The sequence below is a fragment of the Asterias rubens genome, chromosome 1 (genome assembly GCF_902459465.1).
Source record: "Asterias rubens chromosome 1, eAstRub1.3, whole genome shotgun sequence".
NCBI classification, from domain to species: Eukaryota; Metazoa; Echinodermata; class Asteroidea; order Forcipulatida; family Asteriidae; genus Asterias; species Asterias rubens.
In genome coordinates, this window is record NC_047062.1 from 31,546,776 (window position 1) to 31,568,581 (window position 21,806).

The following is a 21,806-nucleotide window of genomic DNA, read 5'->3' on the forward strand; positions in this document are numbered from 1 at the left end:
GAGCATTTCAAGGGCACCAAGGCAATGACCAGGGGGCATGGAGGCAATCGCTTTCGTTTACTCCGTGAAGTACAGGCCTGAATACAATACATGGTAATCAAAAATACCTTTTGAGCATTATACATTGTAAATTAGTAAACGTTGTAGAGCTGACAAAATAGTCCTGCAACCCTGTTCCAGTGGTGTGTCTGTTTCTTGTCTTTTTGTTCATGCATTTCTTGTTTCCAGTGTTTTTCATGTGTAATTTTCCCCCAATTGTTTTCTTCGTATTTTAAAGTATTATCTTAGTTAAGTTTATTGATATATTTAGATGATCTTCCCGTAAAGGGAACTCGGCAAACTCCCACAAGGGGCTATAAACTCAAAGCGGGCAACAGCAAATCTCACTCATACAGTTATGAACTGCATGCACAAATCAAGACATTGTGATTTTAAACTAGAGGACAATACTTATTCTAGTCATTGTAAAACCAGTGGTCTTAGACGGATTTGAACCCACAACCTTGTGTTTGCAAGTCTAACGGTGTTACTGTCTGATATGTAATCTTCTTATAAATAATAACAATTAAATTAATAAATAAATAAATAACTGATGAAATAAATATTAAAGGCAGTGGACACTATTGGTAATTACTCAAAATAATTATTGGCATAAAACCTTACTTGGTGACGAGTAATGGGGAGAGGTTGATAGTATAAAACATTGTGAGAAACGGCTCCCGCTGAAGTGCCATAGTATTAGAGAAAGACGTAATTTTCCACGGATTTGATTTCGAGACCTCAGATTTAGAACTTGAGGTCTCGAAATCAACCATCTAAACGCACACAACTTCGTGTGACAAGGGTGTTTTGTCCTTTTTCACAGGTTTGTTATTTTATGCTTTTTGTTGAGATACACCAACTGTGGGGGCTAGTCTTTGACAATTACCGATAGTGTCCACTGCCTTTAATAGAATTAATCTGAAGTGTTCGAACCATGATGTGCCCAATTCCCCTCTTCCCTGTGAGTATAACACACATATTAGAGCACCCATTTCTCAGAAAAGTAAAAGAACCCGTCTAAGCGAAACACTTCACCAACCCTGTGATTCACCCATCACCTGACACTGTCAAGTTTATAACTTCATGTTCCGCCTCTAGTTCATCGAAGGAAGAGGAACTATTGCAAGCCAGAAGGAAATGATAATTCAGCCTGACGGAAAAACAATAGACGGAAAAAGAACTCAATAAGTTCAATAACACTACACCATTGATGGCGGTTGGTTTTCTACCTCAATTGTTAACTGTACATCGGGGTGGGGTGGAGGCTGGAGTGCAAGTCTCTCACGGATTCAATTGAGACATGTTAAAAGTTAGTGCCCGTTTTTTAATTTTTTTTATTATATTTGTTGTCTCAACATATTGCGTGGGAGCCCTGTTTCTATGTATTCAAGGGACTTGGCCTGTCTATGTAGTGGAGCGTGTAATTTTAGATAAAACAGATGAGGCAATTGTTGTTTGTGAAAATAATTTGTATTCGTTCAAATTCTTGGCTCTTAAAGGAACGTTACAGAATTGGTAAGAAACAAAAATCGTGTGAAAATCACAGATTTACATAAAACTTACGGTTTTTCACTATTCTCTCGTGACCCAGATGGCCGATCGAAATCAAACTTCTACAGGTTTGTCAGTTTATGTATATGGTGGATTACATAAAGTGCTTACACTGCCAGCAACTTTTTTGCTAGCCAAACAAATTCTGTAATGTTCCTTTAAGTGCTGAATATTTATTAAATGAGATGGGATACAGGTTTGTCTTTACACGAAGTCATGCTTCTGGTAAGCCCAGCCTTTTGAATCAAGACAATGTACACTAATAGTGATTTTTACAAAACAAACTCACGCTTCTTGCATAAACAAGAATCTTTGAATCAAGATATTGGTAAATAGATGATTATAAAACCCATGCTTACGGGTAATCTCACCCTATTTTAATCAAGTTAATGTACAGTTTAGTTAACATGATTACAAAACTCTAGCATTCGTCAATAATGGGGAACCAAAAAGTTCAAACTTACAATATCTTTTGAATTTACGTAAGGAAAATACCAATTACTTGCTCATCATAAAATTTCTGGGGGAATTTCATGGATCCAAATTTAAAATGAGGTAAACGGGAACTTCCTATCAGGCGAAACACATATCTCTCTCGGGACCTAAAGTGGTCCAGGAGGAAATGCCCTCCAAACCTATGCCATACTTCCTCATCGGTGGAGTTTCAATCAATCAGTTTATTTGGAGTCTTGCAACGGTTAATGGATAGCCCCCCCCCCCCAAAAAAAAAAAAACAAAAACAACACCAAACCACACCTGTAAATTTGCATCTCCCTTTGTCGGTACTTTCACAGTGACAGTAAAGTTAGTTTGATAACGACATTCACATATGTTTGTACAGCGAAGAAGACGATCAAAGCATACTGATCGAAACGTCGAGTTAAACCAACGGTTCTTTTCAGAACCACCCCAACTCATTTAGAGATAGTCATTACATGGTGTTACCGCAAACTCTTCTATATCTTATTTCCACCATGCAATGTTGCTTTTTCGATATTGAATATTGGACATTCATGTTTAGGTCTGTATGGTTAATGTCTACCCTGTACACCGATATTTGATATCTGACATTCTCGTCGCTGTATCAAACATACGTGAATATCCAATATGCAATATCAAACTAACTTTACTGTCATTGCCATAATATTATGCTTATCCACAGTAAACTAAAACCTTTAACTTCATGCTTAAAGTCACCAGGAAATATATATTTTTTTCTTTCAAACATAAGAGTATATGCTTACGAACAATAAAATAATTTTTTTTTAGTAATTGTTTGTCACGATTTATATGTTTAAAAATATATATAAAGTTGTTTGGGGGCTGACTCCGCCTACCCCTTTTGTGACGTCAATCGAGGCAGACTTTGCCTGCAATGCGTATAGTAAACACACGTGCAAAGTACATGTACGTCCAAGTCGTGAGTTGGTACACTTCAAAAAGTGTTTTTCTGCATTCAGCAGCAATACACCTGGTCGGCATTGCCGGAAAAAAAAATTACGCATTACAGGCAAAGTCTGCCTCGATTGACGTCACGAACAGCGCCCTCTCGGGTCGGGGTCTACTCTTAAATTTGTAAATAACATAAGAACTGATTTTTTTAAACCTTAGTTAACTGTTTATTCACATTCCACTCATCAAAACACATATATTGGTGACAAAAGCTTTATTTTGAAAAAATACCACTTCCAGGTGACTTTAAGATATTCACAAACCTAAAAGTTTCTGCTCTTTCCCATTGTGTCTTTGTTACGCTTAATTGATTCAATTCAAAAGCGTTTATATAAAAGAGCCCTCCCCTCACAGTATAACAAAACAAAGCTTGTTATCAAATAATTTGTCAAAATTTTTTTTACGCAACTTGACCTAAGAATTAACTTTAATTAAATAGTGAACTTGCAGAAACAAACAAGTTTTAATTGTTTTTGTGTGTGCGAGTTTTGGCTCTGAAAAGAGCCGGCGTGGTCTCGACGTTTCAATCAGTATACTCTGCTTGTCTTCAGTAGAAACTACTTGCTGACTTGGTTTTTTCCCTACCATTTATGTCCTTGTTCTATACGTTCGTCCGTACGTTCTTGTTTCTGTGTATGTTCTGTTTGTCTGTCCGTCAGGCATCTCACCACAAGCATCGGCTTCTAGATGATGCCTCCATACCTATTGAAGTTTCTGCCTTTTAACTAAATGCAATTATGGTCACTTCTTTGATTTAATATATTGGGTATGAATTCTCATGACATATTCTGACTGATTTGCCAAATCATGTTTGTAGTATCAATGACACAATCCCATATACCTCCTATACATTGTCCAGTTAAACATGATTCTAAGAGCAATTTCCTCCAACTCTGCGTCAGTAGTGTCATTTTATGACAACAATAAGTGGTATAGGCATTAATCATCGAACTCACATGCAAATAAGTACAATTTTATTTCAAGTTATTTTTCAGACAATATATAAATAAATAAGAAATAAACACAGACATAAATAAGTAATTAAATAGAGGCATAAATATCCACAAAAACAAAACCATAGGGTACAATAGTTTTTACCAAACTTAAACTCCATAAAAAAGTAGTGATTTATGTAGGGCAGACTACTTGAAAATCTGAAATAAATTTTAAATAAACTTAGCTCAACAACCTTCAATTATTGGGATTAGAAGTTATTCATAGATAAATAGTATTCCCTATAGTATTAAAGAATTGTTTCACACATAAATAGTATGCAATGTAGTATTCACCTATAAGAAACTACTAAAATATATTTTGTATATCAAAAGTCAAGCTGATCAATCAGTATATAAAAGTTATACAAACTCAATGGGAAACTAATTGATAACCCTATACATTGGGTTATTCTCAATATTACTTAAGCAATATCATTCAAATACAAAATTGCATGCTTTTCATACTCGGATTCTTTGAGCTTCCAAGGCAGTTAACAATGTTGTTTAAAACAAAATTGTGATATTCAGAAACCTTCCAAAACCTTCTAAAAAATATTAGTGTTTTTAGTCCTTGTCCACTCGTTTTTACGGGGCCCATCACAAAATAAACTATGACCATATTTTGCATTGGGTTAATGAAACTCATAAAATCCCTTTTGTGTTTCTGATATTGTATGTTTGATTCAACTAAGTTCTGGAAAAGGAATAACATGAAGGTAACAGGTGTGAGTTGCCACACGAACACGATGTGTTATTTAAGCCTCTTACCCGTATAAAGGGCTGGGCCCAACGTGACATGGATTCGGGTCAAATCTGACCCGGGTATTCTTTTGAGTGTAACTGATAAGTAACTTGTGGATTTTCTCTTCGTCATATAATAGTCATTTACAGAGTTTGTGCAATCTGCGGGAGATCCGTTCATATAAATAGGCAGTTTATAATAGTCATTTACAGAGTTTGTGCAGTTTGCGGGAGATCCGTTTATATAAATAGGCAGTTTATAGGTAATTTTTGGAGCCATAACAAATCCCATGAGGACTCGTATAGCCAAACGATATTCAACCGTCACTTTCAATGAAAAGTTTGGGACTTTGTACACAACATAAAGACGTCCTGTCGAAGATATCACTTTAACTTGGTATCTGCCGTGATGGCCATGCTCTCTTGAGGCCCTCCAATTTTCTGAGAATTGTTCTCTTGAAGTTTCATACAAAAGTAAAATGTTCACAGTGAATTCAAATTGCATCATCATATAGTTACAAATTGAGATCCACAAGTACGGTTTTCTTCTAATAATATATAGTTCTGCAGAATCCAATACAACTGTAAGCCTCTAGATTCCCTGTTTCCTATAAGGTACGCAGCCGGCCGTTTCTGAGAAAGTGTGTCTTGAAGTTTCAGACAAAATATTTAGTCAGTTTGAAATTGCATCAGCAGAATCATAGATTCAGTCAACTATTACTATAGTATGGTTGTCTTCAATATGTAGTCCTCTGTGATTTACAAATTTCTTCAAAGATGGTTTCTCGTCCACGCATGCAAGTTTCCCTACTCATTTTCCCGTCAACGTTCTGTAATATACGTCGTGGTTCTTTGGTCCAGAGCCGCCGGTTTGAACAAGCCAGTTTTTCGTCGTGGGTTCCATTACGTTGTTCTGGGCATGCTCGGTTTACACAATTTGAAATGCTCTTCTACCATCTGACGGAGCTGTGCCTTCTCTTGACTCAGTTTGTCCTTCAGCGTCATCAGCTCATCTCGTCTAGTCTCGAGGGATTCCATCGTCTGCGTGAATTGAAAACAAGACAGCATTATTTAAGGCTTTAAAAATTGGGGAATTGGGTATATTGCTACCAGAAGTCGCAAAACAATCTATTAACAAACAACATCGTTTTTAGGAGAAATCACTTGACTCTAAAAAATAATTGCTTTGTTTTACTGGTATAATTATAAATTTGGTTAAAGTGTGGAAAGTATTGTATAATTGGCTGGATAAAGTGTCATTCTTCTCGAGAATTAATTTTATACCTTCCCTTAACCAGTGGTGGTCCTACCTCGATCTGTAATGACTTCGGGTACGGCTATGGCTGTTGGCTTTAGAAACAGCAGCGAAGTCCAAGCCTTTCAGCCATAGCCACAGTTATAAGTTATGACATTTTTTCCCAAACTACTTTGGCCCTTTTCGAAAACAATGCTTTTTAGGCTTAGGCCCCATCAGTTAAGAAAACCGCGTGCTTTTCTAACGGGTCTTCAATGAGGCGGACAGAGCCGCCCGAGCCAAAGCCCGTGTTTTCGAAAGGGCCTTCATTTTCCTATCATTGCTCCTTACCCTTTGCAGTTCATCCTGTCGGCTGCGCTTCTTTTGCCGACACTTGGCGGCTGCGAGTCGATTTCTATTCTTCCTGTCCTCTCTTTTCTTCAACTCCTCTCCCGTCAGCTGAAAACATGATACGAAAATAACAAATTGTAAACCCTCAAATCTCATTTTAGTAATAAATAATGCGATATCGCTGTGCATTACACTCGTGTTAATAAGTGTGGTAAAAGAAGTTCAGCGTGGATGTCCGTTGACTTTCACTTTTCATATCGCAGGAGGGCGGTAGACATTTTGGATGTTTGGACGTTTCAGATGCAATGGTCCTATAGACAAAGATGCTCTTTACGAAGACCCTTATCTCTATTCTATCGTTAGTTGTACTGGTGAACGGAATCATAGCGAGCGGGGAGGAGACCGACTAAAGACAATAGACTTGAAATAACGTATGGGTCTGATCTTTTAATTATACAAGTTCTTAGGCCTACTTGTATGGTGGCATCTTGTATCATACCATTGAGTTCTTCCTCCATGATCATACCATAGAGCAATGACAATAGAAAAAGTGGTGGCACTGGTGTGCCTAGCTCGCAGGTATTCGTGAAAGGCAAATCTCTTGCACCCTTATAGCATACGGGAAAACCGAGTAGGAGTAGCCAAAACCAAGAGTGGCATATACGGGAAAACCGAGTAGGAGTAGCCAAAACCAAGAGTGGCATATACGGGAAAACCGAGTAGGAGGAGCCAAAACCAAGAGTGGCATATACGAGAAAACCGAGTAGGAGGAGCCTGAGATGTTCAAATTAAAAGTTTTTTTGTGGTTTGGAAAGTCTTGACTTAGAAATGATGCCACCAAAGTATCACAAGATGAGTGACATCATTTCAATAATAGAACAATAACTGGAGGACATTGTGGTTAACATGAGCAATGGTCAGTACTGGGGGACCTTGAGGTCATAGCAAAGGAATGTGACTGCTTACTTGGAAATGGGAGTGAGCCACAGAGGATGTTATATGGGTCATCTGTAGACATGTATACAATATATGGGGGATTTCTCAAGACGGTGAGAAATCGAACATCATTAGCGATCGGTTGCAACTGCGCAAAAGAAGTATAACAAAATGTAACAGCGTAGGTGGAACTTGGATGCTTCAGCTTTGATTTTAGGCATAATATAAAACAAATATGGTCAACAATTTCTGGTGTGGTGTTTAAATGTAAATGCAGGTAAGTAAATACCATGTGAACGAACGGTTGGATGGTGGTTTGAAGCCCCCAAACCCACAGCTTAAAATTAAGGGGAAACCCCCCACAATACCACATGGCTTCAAAGTATTAATTTGAGCAAGCACTAAGAGTATTTATCTCCTGCCTTTTGTATGTAGTTGGTCACTAATCAACACAAATCAGACTGAAAGTCAACATTTGAACTAATGGCATTACACAAGAAAGCCGGAATTAAACCATCATAAGATATAATAATGTTAATGAGCCAATGCTAAAAACACTGGCATTGGGCCAGCGGTCCAGTGGAAATATCGAGCCTTGCCCCCCCCCCTCCCGCCTAGTTGCTGTTTTAAGACGCTGATAATCCTAAGGACTGAACTTTTCAAGTTTTCTACTGTCGTTTATGCGTTTGTACTGTTGTCTTCTGATTGATCTATTCTGATGTGTGATCAAGGGTCCCCCCTTTATTGGGCCGGTGTGTGCCTAGCCTACGGGGGTTTCCCCTTTTGCACTATTAAAGTTGTAGATGTTTGCGCAATCATGCAATAAAGTAGTTATCAGTGTCAATATCAATGGATGGCTCCTCAGTGTGTTGTTCCCAGTCATACCTCGCCCTTTGTCGAGGCCTTCGTGGCTTGCTTCGTGGCTTGGACAGCTTCGTAAACACTTGAAGCGACTGGAACGGGAGACCACGATGTTGAGTTCGCCACTCACCCATGCGTGGTCTCCCCCTCCAGTCGCTTTGGATCGCAGCTATTCGAAGCTAAAAGTCCTACCATATTGTCCTAAAAGCTAAAAGTCTTACCTTGTTGTCTTTGGGACCTCTCTTCTTGTCATAGTCTTCCAGGCCCCAGTCTATCAATCCCATTTGCCATCTCCTCTTCTGGATTGAATTCCTAAGCTCTTCCTTGATGAGGGGTCGAAGCTCAAACTCATCATCCTCAGACTCTTCGGAGTCGGTGCTAATTGACCTGCAATATGGCCCTGGAAATGATACAAAATGATAGGGGTGTGAATCGCGGGGACGAGAGCTAGGGGAGTGTTTGAATACCGAGGGAACGAAGTTGGAATGTCCGGTGGAGGAAAACTCTTGTCTCCGAGCTGTCATAAGACCGTGGGAGAAATATTGTTTTTCTGTTATTTATTAACTTGATGTCTCATGATGGTAAACCCATTAAGTATTAGATCGGAAAATGAGTTACAAAAACATAAGGACCACAAACATAACCATCATCACACACAACATCACAAAAAACAACCCCCACCCCCAAAAAATAAAATCAAATAACAAATAAATAAAATAAAATTAAAATAAAATAAAATAAATGAAAAGGTACTCCAAACAAATTTCAATGCGAATTAAAAAAATACACACAAAGAGACAACCCCTTTAAAAAAAATAAAAATAATAATAATACAATAAACAAAAAATTAATTAATTAATTTAAACAAAAATTAACATAAAAAAAACATCATCATCAGCGGACCAATCAGCATGTATCAACAACAGTCACATGAATACTTATTGTTGTTTACTCTTATGTATTAGAATATTCAGAAAGTAAAACGTAACTGTCCCAGCAAATTGACAATACATATAAAAACAATTTGATCAAAAATCCCAAAAGTGTAACTTGCAACTTTCAACAACTGGAAGAAAACTTACTTTTTGAGACTGGTGTCTTTGATTGAAGATGGTGTCTTGAAGATGAATCCGCATTGTCCTGGTTCCCATTATCGTCATCATCATCAAATCTTGCCGAGAGAAACCCCAATGGAGTACTAAACGGTTCCCAACCAGTCTGGGTTGCTACTGGCGAATTATACTCCACTTGCGAAGCCATTTCTGGTAAATGTATTTGTTAGACGTCCTAACAAACTCTTGACTGCAAACTTCTCTCAGTTGTGGGGTCAGTCTGCTAACGGTTGATAAGCTGTTATAAGTTGCGCTTACTATAGTAAACCTGTCAAAGAGACACACAACGATAGTAATGCTCTGTTATGGTAAACAAATCGCGTATTTACCTAACGTTTTTGTACAACATAACAACTGGTATAAATAGAATATGACGTCATCCATTGCCAAGACGTGCGTTGACATGTTTCATTGTTTCTATTTGGGCGTTTTTTTTTTTAATAATAGCGTCTGGGGAATATTCTAGAAGTTTCTATGGTGACGCCCCTGAAATATTTCTGGGGCGTGGGTTTTTACCCAAGTCCAACGGTCATGTGCAATATTTCAGGGGAATACCCGACGCGGTCTTCTGACCCGTGAGGATCAAACATTAATTAACCCAGTAGCTTTTGGAACCAGACCAGAAAGAAACTTTTTCAAAATGTTCTCCAAACACGAAAGAAAACTGAGTTTTTATTCTGTAGTAGAATTCAGTACCAGCAGCGCGGATTTTGTACACGTGAGATAAACGATTTTTCTTTTAATATTGCAAGATTTGAAGGTAAATTTCGCAATGACGCTATTACGCGATAATAATAATGACGACACAGACTCTCACCCCCTGGATTGATATTGACGGCTGTTTTATGTGCGATGGAATGGGTAGCATGTACTTGGGATTGTATCCAAGCAACTCCAGGACCCCTTCCTGTTCAACGCTAAAAGGATCAAACAACCGAATTGATTTGTATACGGCTGTCTTATGTTTCGTTTTTCCCCCGTGGCGCAATTACGATAACAAACGAACCTACGTTTCCTTGATCAACGACTGTTGTATGCTTGATTTAGCGGCTCACCGATTACACATACATGTAGATGCTTCGTGTGGCTTGCATGCGATCTGAATGAAGAGTGGAGTGGAACAACTTGCTTTTATAGCCGTACAGTATAATAGCTGATCGGGAAAACGTGTCAATGCGCATTTTCCGTTGTGTTGAGTTCCAACGTGTCTAAGGCTGCGTTCAATGGAGTGACGTCACTGTGATTCACTGCCTGTTGTTAGTGGGGGTAGATATTATTGCACCATTGCTGTGCAATACCAGTCAGCAGAAAATTTGAAGATATTTATGGCAATTTAAACTAGTTTTTTTCCAGTGGCGGATCGTGGAAATTTTTGCAACCAAGTACAGTTATAGCTTCTTGTTTGTGTTATAACCACCATAGTCATCTAAACGCGTGTTTCAAACCGCCACACGTCCCGTGTGTGCACAACTTCAATCAAAGTTCCGTTTATTTTGTCGATCTGGAGTACTGGCTTACGCAACTTGCTAAGCACAATAGTAAGCAGAGATCTTGCTTGCAAGCCAAAATGCATTGTGTAAGGACTGCCCCGATGTATACTCAATTAACTTTTGAGAAATTACGAACACAAGGGTGAGGGGAAGGGGGGGGCATTAAATTAGTTTGGCTCTACATAAGAATATTTTCTCGTGTAAATAACGAGTCATTATATAGCAAGTCAATGCTCATTTCAGCAATACGACATGTACGTTAAAGAAGTTGTCCCTTCAAATTTAATCTTGCCCTGCCCGAGCTTCCCGATAATTTGGAGAAATCTTTTCTGGTCGAATTCTGACTTGAGTTTATGTTAATTGAATTGTTTTGTTGATGCAAATGTAATTGACATTTTACTGCTGTATTTAAACTAACAAAATAAATGTGTTTACAAATAGAGACTGAGCCTTTAAAAACAAAATGCAGCCACATGTTATTGAAGTACTCACGTTATGTTTGCTTTATTGCAAAAAACACCAACGTTTATATAAATATTACATAAATAGAAAGTACAAAATATAGTAAATCTATCAAAGTGGCTAATAGTATTAGGCCTAATCATCAGAATCTGCAACTGTAGACGATGCATTCCTGTGTTATTACAAGCAAAATATATTTATAACGTGCTCTTCAGGAGAGCCTCTTTCAGTGTGATTTTATACTTAACTCTTAGTATAACAGGATATGCGCATGCGTGTGACAGGAGATGCGCATGCGTGTGTCGTCTTACTTAGTAATGCCCATGGTATTGATACTCCAGATTTGTGTTTTATAAAGTAGCACCTTGTAAACCCTTATAAGGTGCTACTTAATTGGGTCTCAGAATTCATCACTTCAATAACATATCTTTCTGAAAGTTTGTATATACTCAGCGCCTTGAGTACCTTGTTTGATAGGTACGTGCGCTATATAATGCTTCGATATTATTATTGTTATAACAAGGTATTAAATAAGAAAAGTACACTGTACACTGATATAAAGTGATATAAAATCACAAATAATTTAATGAGATATATAACCTATGTACAGGGTCATGTTATAGTGTTATGTCAACTGCACATTAATGAGGTAGTGCAGCAAAGTACAATGCGGATTTTATCATATAGAAAGTAAACAAAATATTATATCAAAGTTAACAAAACCTGATTTTCGTATAACTGTGTTCGACAGTTTACGTTCTACCAATGCAAGATTTGATGTACATACAATGTGGGTTTGGTTATGTCAGAAACTAAACAAATCTCATAGATTATTCAAAACACAAAACAAAATGTTGTATAACTGCGTTCGACTGTTCACATTCTATCGAGGTTTGGCATGATCATTTAAGACATCATTATAAGTACATGGCCGTTTACTCTCCGTGCCTGTGAGTTGTTGTCACTCTAAAAAGAATCGGTGTTTCAACAACTCGACGTTTAATTCAGTATATGCTGTAATGGTCTTCAGGAGATAGCTGTAGACTTTTAATATTGATGATAACAGCCAACTTTAGAAATCAAAACCTGTGTTTGGATTTAAAATTGCGACGCTGGTAGTCCAGTTGTTGGACCTCCGAACCCGAATAAAATGTTTTGGTATTTTGGTAGACAAGGATTTTACGCGATGGTTCAGAAAAAGTGCACATACTCATTGAAGAAAATAGTAAGTTAAATCGACAAAATAGTTTTCATTTACAGTACAAAAGGCGCAATACAAAAGTACATTGTAGGCTTTATATTATATTCAAAACTTGCACTTTCTTATAAAATACCGTATAATACATTTTGCTGATAAAGTGATAACATATTTACGGTAAAGAGCCGTATTTAGGTAGTTATACTAAATGCCCCACAGCTACGACATAAACATCACAGATTTATACTGGCCCAATGTCCGTACAGATTCACAATCGATGTTACGAGTTTACAATATTACGAATTAACGTTCCGTTATCATGGTTTACACACCGTTTACGGACTCACAAAGGAGGGACGTTATTTGTAGATTGTGGTTCCGTAATAACGGCTTATTTGTGAATCGGTAATTACGGAGTCTCCGTGTCAGATTGGCGAAACAAATCAGTCTATCATAATAACGGATTGTGAAGCGTGTTCGGTTGTGAAGCGTATTCGGTTGTGGATGCGTAATAACGGAGTGTGAGTCCGTAACAACAGTTTGTATGTTGCCGTTAATGGGCCTTCGTAAAAACATGAAGTTACTTTCTAGATATTTCAACGGAGCAAACCGGTGACCTGTTGGCATCATTCTGTACAATCTTAGCATGGAACGTTTGCCAACGTTTGTTGCCAGCTTGGTGTTTATATCCTCCTATGTGGGAGCTTGCCAAGTTCCCATGACGTGCAGATCGTCTAAACAAACCAACTTTTCTGGAATGACGTTGGAAAACAAACGTCAGTCATACTTTAAACATCAGGCTATTTCCTTAGACATACGTCACTGGTCATATTAAAAGTCTGAAAATGTGAAAACACGTTGTGCATGTGAATAGAACACACGACACATGAATATAGTTCCTGCAAAGTGTTTTGTCGTCGTCATCAGCCGTCACGGACCGTCAAGGGCCGTCACCTGACCGAGTCGTAGGACGATGACGTAGCCTGCGCCATCTGGACATCCGGGACATTGATCGGTGGTGTAACAATACAAGATGGCCGATGTGAATTAATCAGTTGTAGAATGACTCTCTTTTCATCCTTGAGTCTCTGGATCTCTTCACGTAGTCTCTCATTGGTCAACTGCAGCCGCTCAGATTCCTGTGCATGAAAAGAAGGAGTCAGACATGAATAAAAACGTCTGGAAAAAACTATAAGTATAGGACAATTCCATTGATAAAACTGCTTCAATTCCGTATTAGGGGAACGCAGGGGGCCCTCATTGGTGTTGCTTTGACGTTCAAGGCCAGACACGCGTTTCTGACATTATTTCTGACGCGTTTCTGACTATTCCATCAGAACGGTGCCTTGAACAGTTAACCTTTTGATCGACGGAAATTCCTCTTTGGAATGGAAAGAACCATTGGTTGTTGAAACCCAGTGACGCCATGTTTCAAATTTCGCTCTGAAAAAGTCAGGAACGAACCAACAATTCCCCTTACAAGAATGCACAGACCCACGTACAGACCAACACGATGTCATGGGGTGTCTGGATGTTGACAAATCTCACACTGGAAGGGTATTTATAGTGACAATAGTGTAAACCATTGTAATGTGAGGTTGGATGTAGTAATTTTCCACACTCATACTGAGGACTCTATCGTTTTTGAAAGGGCAAGTGCACCTGGGCATTTTATCCTCGGTAAAGGGCACCCTATAGATGGGTAAATGTTACATTTCTACTAATATGACACCAAGGCAATGACCAGGAGGCATGGAAGCACTCGCCTTCATTGCCTCCGTGAAGCAATGTCTGCCTGTGAGTACAATTTGTCCACGGAGTTGCAACATGTTTAACTTTAACGGACGCATGTTCACTGTTTTGTATATAATGCAATAGGCAACCAGAAACAGCCTGCACATGTCACTTTCATTATTGGCACTGATAAACAAGTAGAGCTTACAATAGGATGGGAAACGGGTACCCTGAAATAATAACGATAATAAGCCACTGGTTGACAGCCCCCCCCCCCCCCACCCAATGCTTCATCACATGACTTCAAGCAAAACTTATCAATATGAATTGACACATTGACGAGTGAAATTGAGGAACAAACAAAATCACCTGATTCCAATTTGTTTACGCTCAACGTATCCTTTTGAAACGGAAGTGCCTGGTAAACGCATGGCTCGTGCGTGATAAGTGACGTCACACAATCATATAATCTATCCGTTTAGTGGGACAATGAAGTTTTGAGGTCGTGTATTGTTTTTTTATGGAAAATACTTCTCAGAAAAAAATTGAGCACGCAACCTGTTTCAAAACAAGGTGTATCGATGCAACGACGGTCATTATTCATGAACGACATAAAACACATCAACACACTTTTGATAAGGATTTGACACTTCGCATGGTGTAGACACATTTATATAAGTGAAGTTATCAGTAGGACCATGTATAGGAGTATGATTTAAAATCCGTTCATGGCGGAGGTACAGCCTTTGTAATATTTGCGGTAACACCATTGCTCGATTTATCCATAGGAGTAATTAGGCAACATCTCGACGTTTCGATCGGTAAGCTCTGGTTGTCTACAGGACAGAACAATAATCAAAGCAATTACAGAAAAATGGGTAATCGCGCATCAAAATGGCTTCTGCAATTGGCAAGTCTAACAAATTAATAATGTAATAAATTTACCACATGCAGAGATGTTTTAACCAAATCGGGAAATGAAAATGTGTTTAGAATCTCACCATTGTTAAACCACAGACTTCTGTCTTCCTTTTGATGCGACACTTAGCGGCAGCTACACGGTTGCGATCCCGTCTCAATTCTCGCTTCTCCTCTTCTTCGGGGGTCAGCTGAAATTAAGGAGGAACAAATTAAAAACTAGTTTGAATAAAATGTTTGACATGTTATTACAATGTTGCCGGTTAATATTGATCCGTCTGAGCTCAGAGAGTGGTAATGAAGTATCGTATCTAATACCGTAATGAGTATTCATTCAGAGATATTTTTAATATTAGACTCAGGGGCACAGTCGTTTAAAAAGAAACAGTCATATTTTGTTTTTAATTCATCAACTTTTACTTCTTATGTTTCTTTAATTGTGAAGTTTTCCCTGTGTGAGTCCATTTGTCCAAGCTGTACTTTTTACAAGTGCACTCAAAATACAAATGTACATCAGTTTGGAACGAATGCACAAATTTATAAAACTGTCATTTTACACTCTGCGTTTCTCTAAATATTCCACTAATAACCACACAAGGTTGGGAGCCGACATATGGCTAGATAGCTCAGTTGGTAGTGCGCCAGCATGTTAATCCAGAGGGTTCAGGTCCAAACCCCGTTTAAGTCAATCTTTGTTTGTTCTCGGGGGGGGGGGATATTTCTATACAATATAAAAATAGTGTGTTAAAGTATGTGGCCATGGGGGAGGGGGTGGCAAAAACTCGTCTATTACCTGGCGTGGCACACAATCAATATTCACCTTGTACTGTGGTTTAGGACCGTCATCGTAGCTCAAGTCGTCCGATTTGCCGCTGTTGATTCTCCGGTTGCGTATTGTGGTGCGGAGCTCTTCTTTTATCAGAGGGGTGAGCTCAAACTCCGGCTCGAAGACCCCGTCCCCACTAAACTCGCTGGACATCGCGCCATTTGTAGACATCATTCCAGTTAGCATTGCTTTCTCATTTTCGTTGACAAAAAAACTTGATGGACAATCTGCAACGACAAAAAGAATGACGAGATGAATATTACAGTAGTTTATGTAAACAAACATACAGTAAACCCCTTGAATATTTGACTGGGGCTGGGCGGGGGGGGGGGTCCCTGTCGAATCGAAGGGTTGATTTTATTATATTTTAATACTATTTAAAAATAACAGCCATAAGCATTGGAGTGCTTCAGCATGAGTTTTATTTAATTATGTTCCAGGAATACAATAATTTCATGAGTTTACTCTTCCTTTGAAGTAGGCCTATCATACAAGAAATGCCCAAGATAATCTCGGGACAAAGTTGTAAAACATGTATTAATTAAGTCATGTGAATATCTGAATAAATTAGCATAATGTTTTAATAAGTAGCGTTCATGCGCTCCTTGGTTTAAAATGATCCGGAGAAGTTACAGCCTAATGTTTTTTTAACTGTCAACCAAACAAGTACCACCAGTGAACCGAACCGTATTTATTTAAATATTCAAAGAGCATACACAACATAAATTTAAATAAATGAATAATAATAAACCGGAAAAAACACATTATTCCTATGATACGAAGCTTATCATGGCATTGGCATAACATTTTCCGCACACTCCCTTTCAATTTAGCCTTCGAGAAAGATTCTGGTAGGGTCGAAACATCAGGTCATTAACAATTTTCCATGCGCATTTCTCTTGCGCGTTGGTTTGACCCCGCGCTGACTCCCATGCGTGAGTTTTCTTAAAATATTTTTTTATATTTTCAAAAAGGAAAGACATTATTTTTAAGTTGACCATTCGGTGATCATCCAGAACTTACCACTTGTTTTCAAATAATTGAAGTCAACATCATGCAATGTGTGTCGTATGGTCGTATGCGATGCTTTTCCGATTCTGTCAACCCTATTCCACGTCCCATGCGCTTATGTATGCGTGGGTCCGTGCACGCATGGTGAAATACAATCAAAACATTACGTCATTGTTTGTTGGACATTATTCCATATTCTATAACGTGTAGTTCATGCTCTGTATAAATACAATGCCTATGCCACTCAGTTCATTATGATTCACGCAATGATGATGCAAACATTGAACGCAAAATAAACGATGAATTGGCGCTTTTTAACAATATTCCAAATTAAAAAAGACAACAATCGTCAGTGTTACATCAGCGATATGGTTTTCTAGAATTTTCTTTCGACCAATGTTTGCAATGACTCGCAATCGAATAAAAACCATTTTGTTTACACTGTCCTTAATTGTATTGAACACTAAACAGTACATGCATTATGTACGTCATTATACCTGTTCAGAATGAATACACAGTATATGCCTTTATGTATTTGATATTACGTTGTACATACCATTGTGTTAATGTATGTATACATCCTGTCCGTATACAAAGGAAAGAAAGAAGCTCAGATTTGCTTTTGAGGTTTTCCCTATTAGACAGGCAGAACTGGACAGACAAAACTAGAGTCCAAAACACGAACATTTTATAACCGAAAATAGAGTAACAGGATGGCAGCAGAGACTAGGTAAAGAAGGTTGACATGAGTTCACTATAAATAAAAACATAATACACAATAGTAAATAATAACCTGAGGTTTCGGCTCTTACAGAGTCTTTATTGAAGGCCAAACAGAAAGATGGTGTTTTAATTTTCATTTAAATGTATGCAGTAAGACAGATATCTTTAAACTCATGTTGAGTCTGTTACAAAATGCAATTCCACATTGTCTTACATTACTCGTTATAACACTTCTTATAATGGAACAAAAACCCTTTTCACACGACGCAATTTAACAAGGGTCCCTTGCTTAATGTTAGCATGGTTGTCAAAGTTTTACCAACTCTACCTCGTGTGAAAGGACACTATAAACATTTAATATACTGCTCAAGAAGGTAGGGAAATTTATCAGAGTTGCATCAGCCGAACGATTCAGCTTCTAGAAATTTCTTTTAATATTCAAAAGACTCCCTCGTTTCATCATCAGTGACTTTCAAACCATAAAGTAGGCCGAAAACTTGACGTTTTACAGACTGAAACCGAGCGGGAATAGGCTATTTTTCCCAGTCACTCAAAGAGTGATTTTTTTTCTACAGCGACTGTCCATACGTAGCATTTTTTGCAACAAACTCGATAATAATTTCCTTATTACAGTAGTAAAGTATTGCCTAATTTTCGTCCAAATTATAATTATCGATTTTTATCTAATTCGAACGATTTTGTTTACGTCTGAGGAGCGTTTCGCAAATACACTTATGAAATGTATGCGGATGATTATTTCGGGTCTTAACAATAACTCATTAATTTTCCGTTGCTAGATATTTTCGAATATTGTCCGACTTAAATATTTTTTTATCAGCGAGTGGACACAGCTTTGGGCTCAGTTCAGCCCCAAAATATGTTTTGTAAGAAACATTTGCCGGAGGTCAAGTGCACTAGGTTTGACACGTAATTACGTGTAAAAAGAACACCTATCATGGAAATTAACACTGGTGTTTCTGGTTCACATTTCACCCTTGTTTACAAGTTTCCTCAGGCTTGCTTGTGAAGCATCATTGGCTTAATTACCAGAAACGTATAAGTATAACAGTAAGAATTTTTGTTTGTTTAGCCAATAGATCAGAACCAATAAGAAAAACATTTCTCAAACAAGATTTTAAAAAAAAATCAGCAAACTTACCAGCGATTGAGTTCAGGATAAAGATTCCTTGTTGAATCTGGGTTTGTATCACATGAGTTAAGGAAGTTATGCTTTCATTTGAACGTAGCCCAGCAAAATACGGAAGTTGCGCCGCAGAACTTTGCAGTAGAACTTCGCAGTAGAACAGACACCCGTATACCTCTTTTCTTATAATTGGAGCTAGCCTGCTCTATAAGATGACTGTTGTTCCACTGGTGTCTTTTGATGATGTAAACTATGACAGATGTTGAAATATTTTTTATAGCTCCCAGAAACTGCCAGCTGATCAGTTTCCAATTGGGGGAATTCCAAAGAGGGTTCAAAGCTCTAAAGGATTGAATTTTGAACGTGTCCAGACCAGTCAGGACTTCTTCAATAACAAACCACTGTTCATAACACTATTGAAAACAACAAATAATTGCGCCATGCGCTTGAAAGGTAAAGTAAGAGCTATAAATAGTCATGACATCATCAACATGGCGCTCGCCAATTTTGCCGACGTGGTTGATGACCAATCCAGGCATTTAAGCTCAGTGAGGTTGTTTTGTATGTCTGCCCTTGTTTGCTCATGAATATTAATGAGTCATCCCTAGATATTGGGGGTGTCTATTGTTTGGTTTAAGGCTGGGATAAGGCTTTGTTTGGGTATGGAAGGGAGGGGTTGGTGGGGGGGGGAGGGGGCGGCTGATGGAAGTTGACTTTATCAAGTCATGGATCAAGTTAACACAACGATGCCACAGCTAGTTGGCTGAGACGATGATAGTGCAGATAATAATAGCAAGTTTTTATTAATGCATTTTATAATGACCAGATGTGCCTATAATAACATTGCGTTATATCCTCGACCAGTATGTTCGAGGCCACTTCAGGGCACTGGACACGTTTGCCAATTACTCAAAATAATTGTTAGCTCAAAAACTTATTGCGAGCAATGGAGAGATGTTGATTGTATGAAACATTGTGAGAAACCGCTCCCTCTGAAGTAGCGTATAGTTTATGAGAAAGAAGTAATTTCTCAGTAAAATATTGGAATTGATTTCGAGATCTCACGCGTAAAGTCTCGAAACCGAGCATGGAAACACTACTTGTGCGACAATGCTGTTTTTTCTTCCATTATTTTCTCGCAACTTCGACGACCAATTGAGTTCAAATTTTCACAGTTTTGTTATTTTATGAATATGTTGAGATACACCAAGTGAGAAGACTAGTCTTTGACAATTGCCAAAGGTGTCGTGTCTTAAAAAAAAAAAAAACCTCACATACTAGGACAAAATAGGAACACAGTGGGCAAGAGACAAAAACAATACAGTGAAAGTGATACATATTGTCATTGTTGAATGATTTCAAAGATAGCTGGTCGTTCATTTAATTTGTGTGACGTTACACTAATGAAGCCACAGTTTCTTTAGGTATAAATGATTAGACATAACTAATAGGATTCCGATGTAGAGGGATAGTTCAATTTCTAACTGGGTGAGGTGACGTAATAATTTGTTTTGAGATGTTTCGTACCGCACTCCACCTCGACTTTTGTTTACAAACATTGGCGATAGTATAGATAGTTGGCCTTGGGTGCAGACTGCGCAGTCGAAGATAGCGTTTGGTGGCTATTTATGGATCCGGGGAGCGTGTTAAATGAATATAGCTCGACCCCAAAAATAGAAGTGTTTGTCTTCGAAACCGATTCAAAATCTGGACTCTTGTCAATCCTAATCTATCTTTATGAGAGAATGATTGAACATACTATTTCTATTTTATTTGTATGATATTATTTATGGTACTGAAACAAAGGGTGCATCATAAGTGCGCTTATAAACAATGTAGCTTCTTACAAGCTTGAGGAAACCTGGTGCTTTCTGGACCAGACACACCAGTGTTTACCCCTTTTCTTCCATAATAAGTGTTTAATGTGCACCCTAAACATCATATACACGGGACCTACGTCTTTGTGTCCCACACGAAGTTCGCTGACAAAAAAGATAGCTGTACCAAGCATCAAACACTGGTATGAAATAACACCGTTAAAATTTGAAAAAAGACTTTCGAATCACCCTCTGTTACGGTTGCCCACGTGAAATCCATTTACAAAATGTATACCCGCACCCCCCCCCCCCCCAGCACCATTTTCGCTAACACGTTGAGTGTGTCAATTATTTTACTTGTCCATGATCCCTTCACTCCAATAATTTGATCAGTGGTCCTTTCTCTATGGTGATTGTACCTAGAGCGTATTACACCGACATTTTTTTTCCGTACCCACGGCTAACAATAAAAAGTGCAGAAGCCAACTTTTTATTTTATTAAAAAGAAAATGCAATCATGGTATGAGTTGTATCGGAAAGAATTCGTATTGAGAAGTAATACAATGATGCTGGTGATCGATTCATCTGATATTGAGAAAGTTTGGTTTTTCCATACATTTCATCATATTTTCCACTGGTTAAGCTTTTTATAAAAGATTGTTGAATACAAGCAGTTGCAATAATAGCGGGACATAGAATTAAAAGCGACAGTTATGAAAACTTTCCTTTAAAAAAGTCGCTTTGAAATCTTGTGACTCATTTTACCCTGATAATGATTTATATAAGGGGTGAATCAGAACCCACGACGAACCCATTCAAAGGTGGGCGTTGCTTAGAATAGATGCATGACGTCATTGTTAGGGTATCGGCTGACGCATCGCTGCTTTGTTAATGCATAGCACAATGAGTTGTGTCATTTGCAACGTTAGAGGGCGCTCTTAACAAATTGCTGCTCTGACAAAACAACCGGTGCCGTGTAGAGAGCAGCGGCCGCTTTTAGTTGACGGTAGGCTTTGACAATTTACTGGTAGGTTTGTAGGTTTTGTCGCTTGGTGCAAAATTGTATATAAAAAAAATAGCCTATTTAATAGTCTACGAAAGAGAGAGGGAGGGGGAGTGCCGTTATACAAGAAGGGGTCACGTAACGAAGCAACCGGTCATGTACTCCATGCTTTTCAAATTATGCCCGGGATGGGGGAGAGGGTGCC

At 38.3% G+C, this 21,806-nt stretch overlaps 1 protein-coding gene across 1 annotated transcript; it reads right to left on the reverse strand.

The window, feature by feature from the left end:
* Nucleotides 1-3,229: 3,229 nt before the first annotated feature.
* LOC117294915 lies at nucleotides 3,230-19,147 on the reverse strand. The gene is made up of 9 exons (XM_033777501.1): nucleotides 18,797-19,147; nucleotides 15,871-16,130; nucleotides 15,161-15,268; nucleotides 13,380-13,564; nucleotides 10,093-10,192; nucleotides 9,246-9,438; nucleotides 8,385-8,563; nucleotides 6,367-6,474; nucleotides 3,230-5,822 (listed from the first exon to the last, which is right to left on the reverse strand). Exons 2-9 carry the CDS (start codon nucleotides 16,087-16,089, stop codon nucleotides 5,685-5,687), a joined length of 1,230 nt encoding a protein of 409 aa, XP_033633392.1. The 5' UTR covers nucleotides 16,090-16,130; nucleotides 18,797-19,147; the 3' UTR covers nucleotides 3,230-5,684.
* Nucleotides 19,148-21,806: the final 2,659 nt, after the last annotated feature.

Excerpts from the sequence above, each read along its gene's own strand:
- LOC117294915 (XM_033777501.1), bottom strand. The coding sequence starts at position 16,089 with ATGCTAACTGGAATGATGTCTACAAATGGCGCGATGTCCAGCGAGTTT. Across the intron at positions 13,565-15,160 it reads AAGTCTGTGGTTTAACAATG|GAATCTGAGCGGCTGCAGTT; the intron begins GTGAGATTCTAA and ends TTTCATGCACAG. Across the intron at positions 9,439-10,092 it reads CGTCAATATCAATCCAGGGG|ATACATTTACCAGAAATGGC; the intron begins GTGAGAGTCTGT and ends GACGTCTAACAA.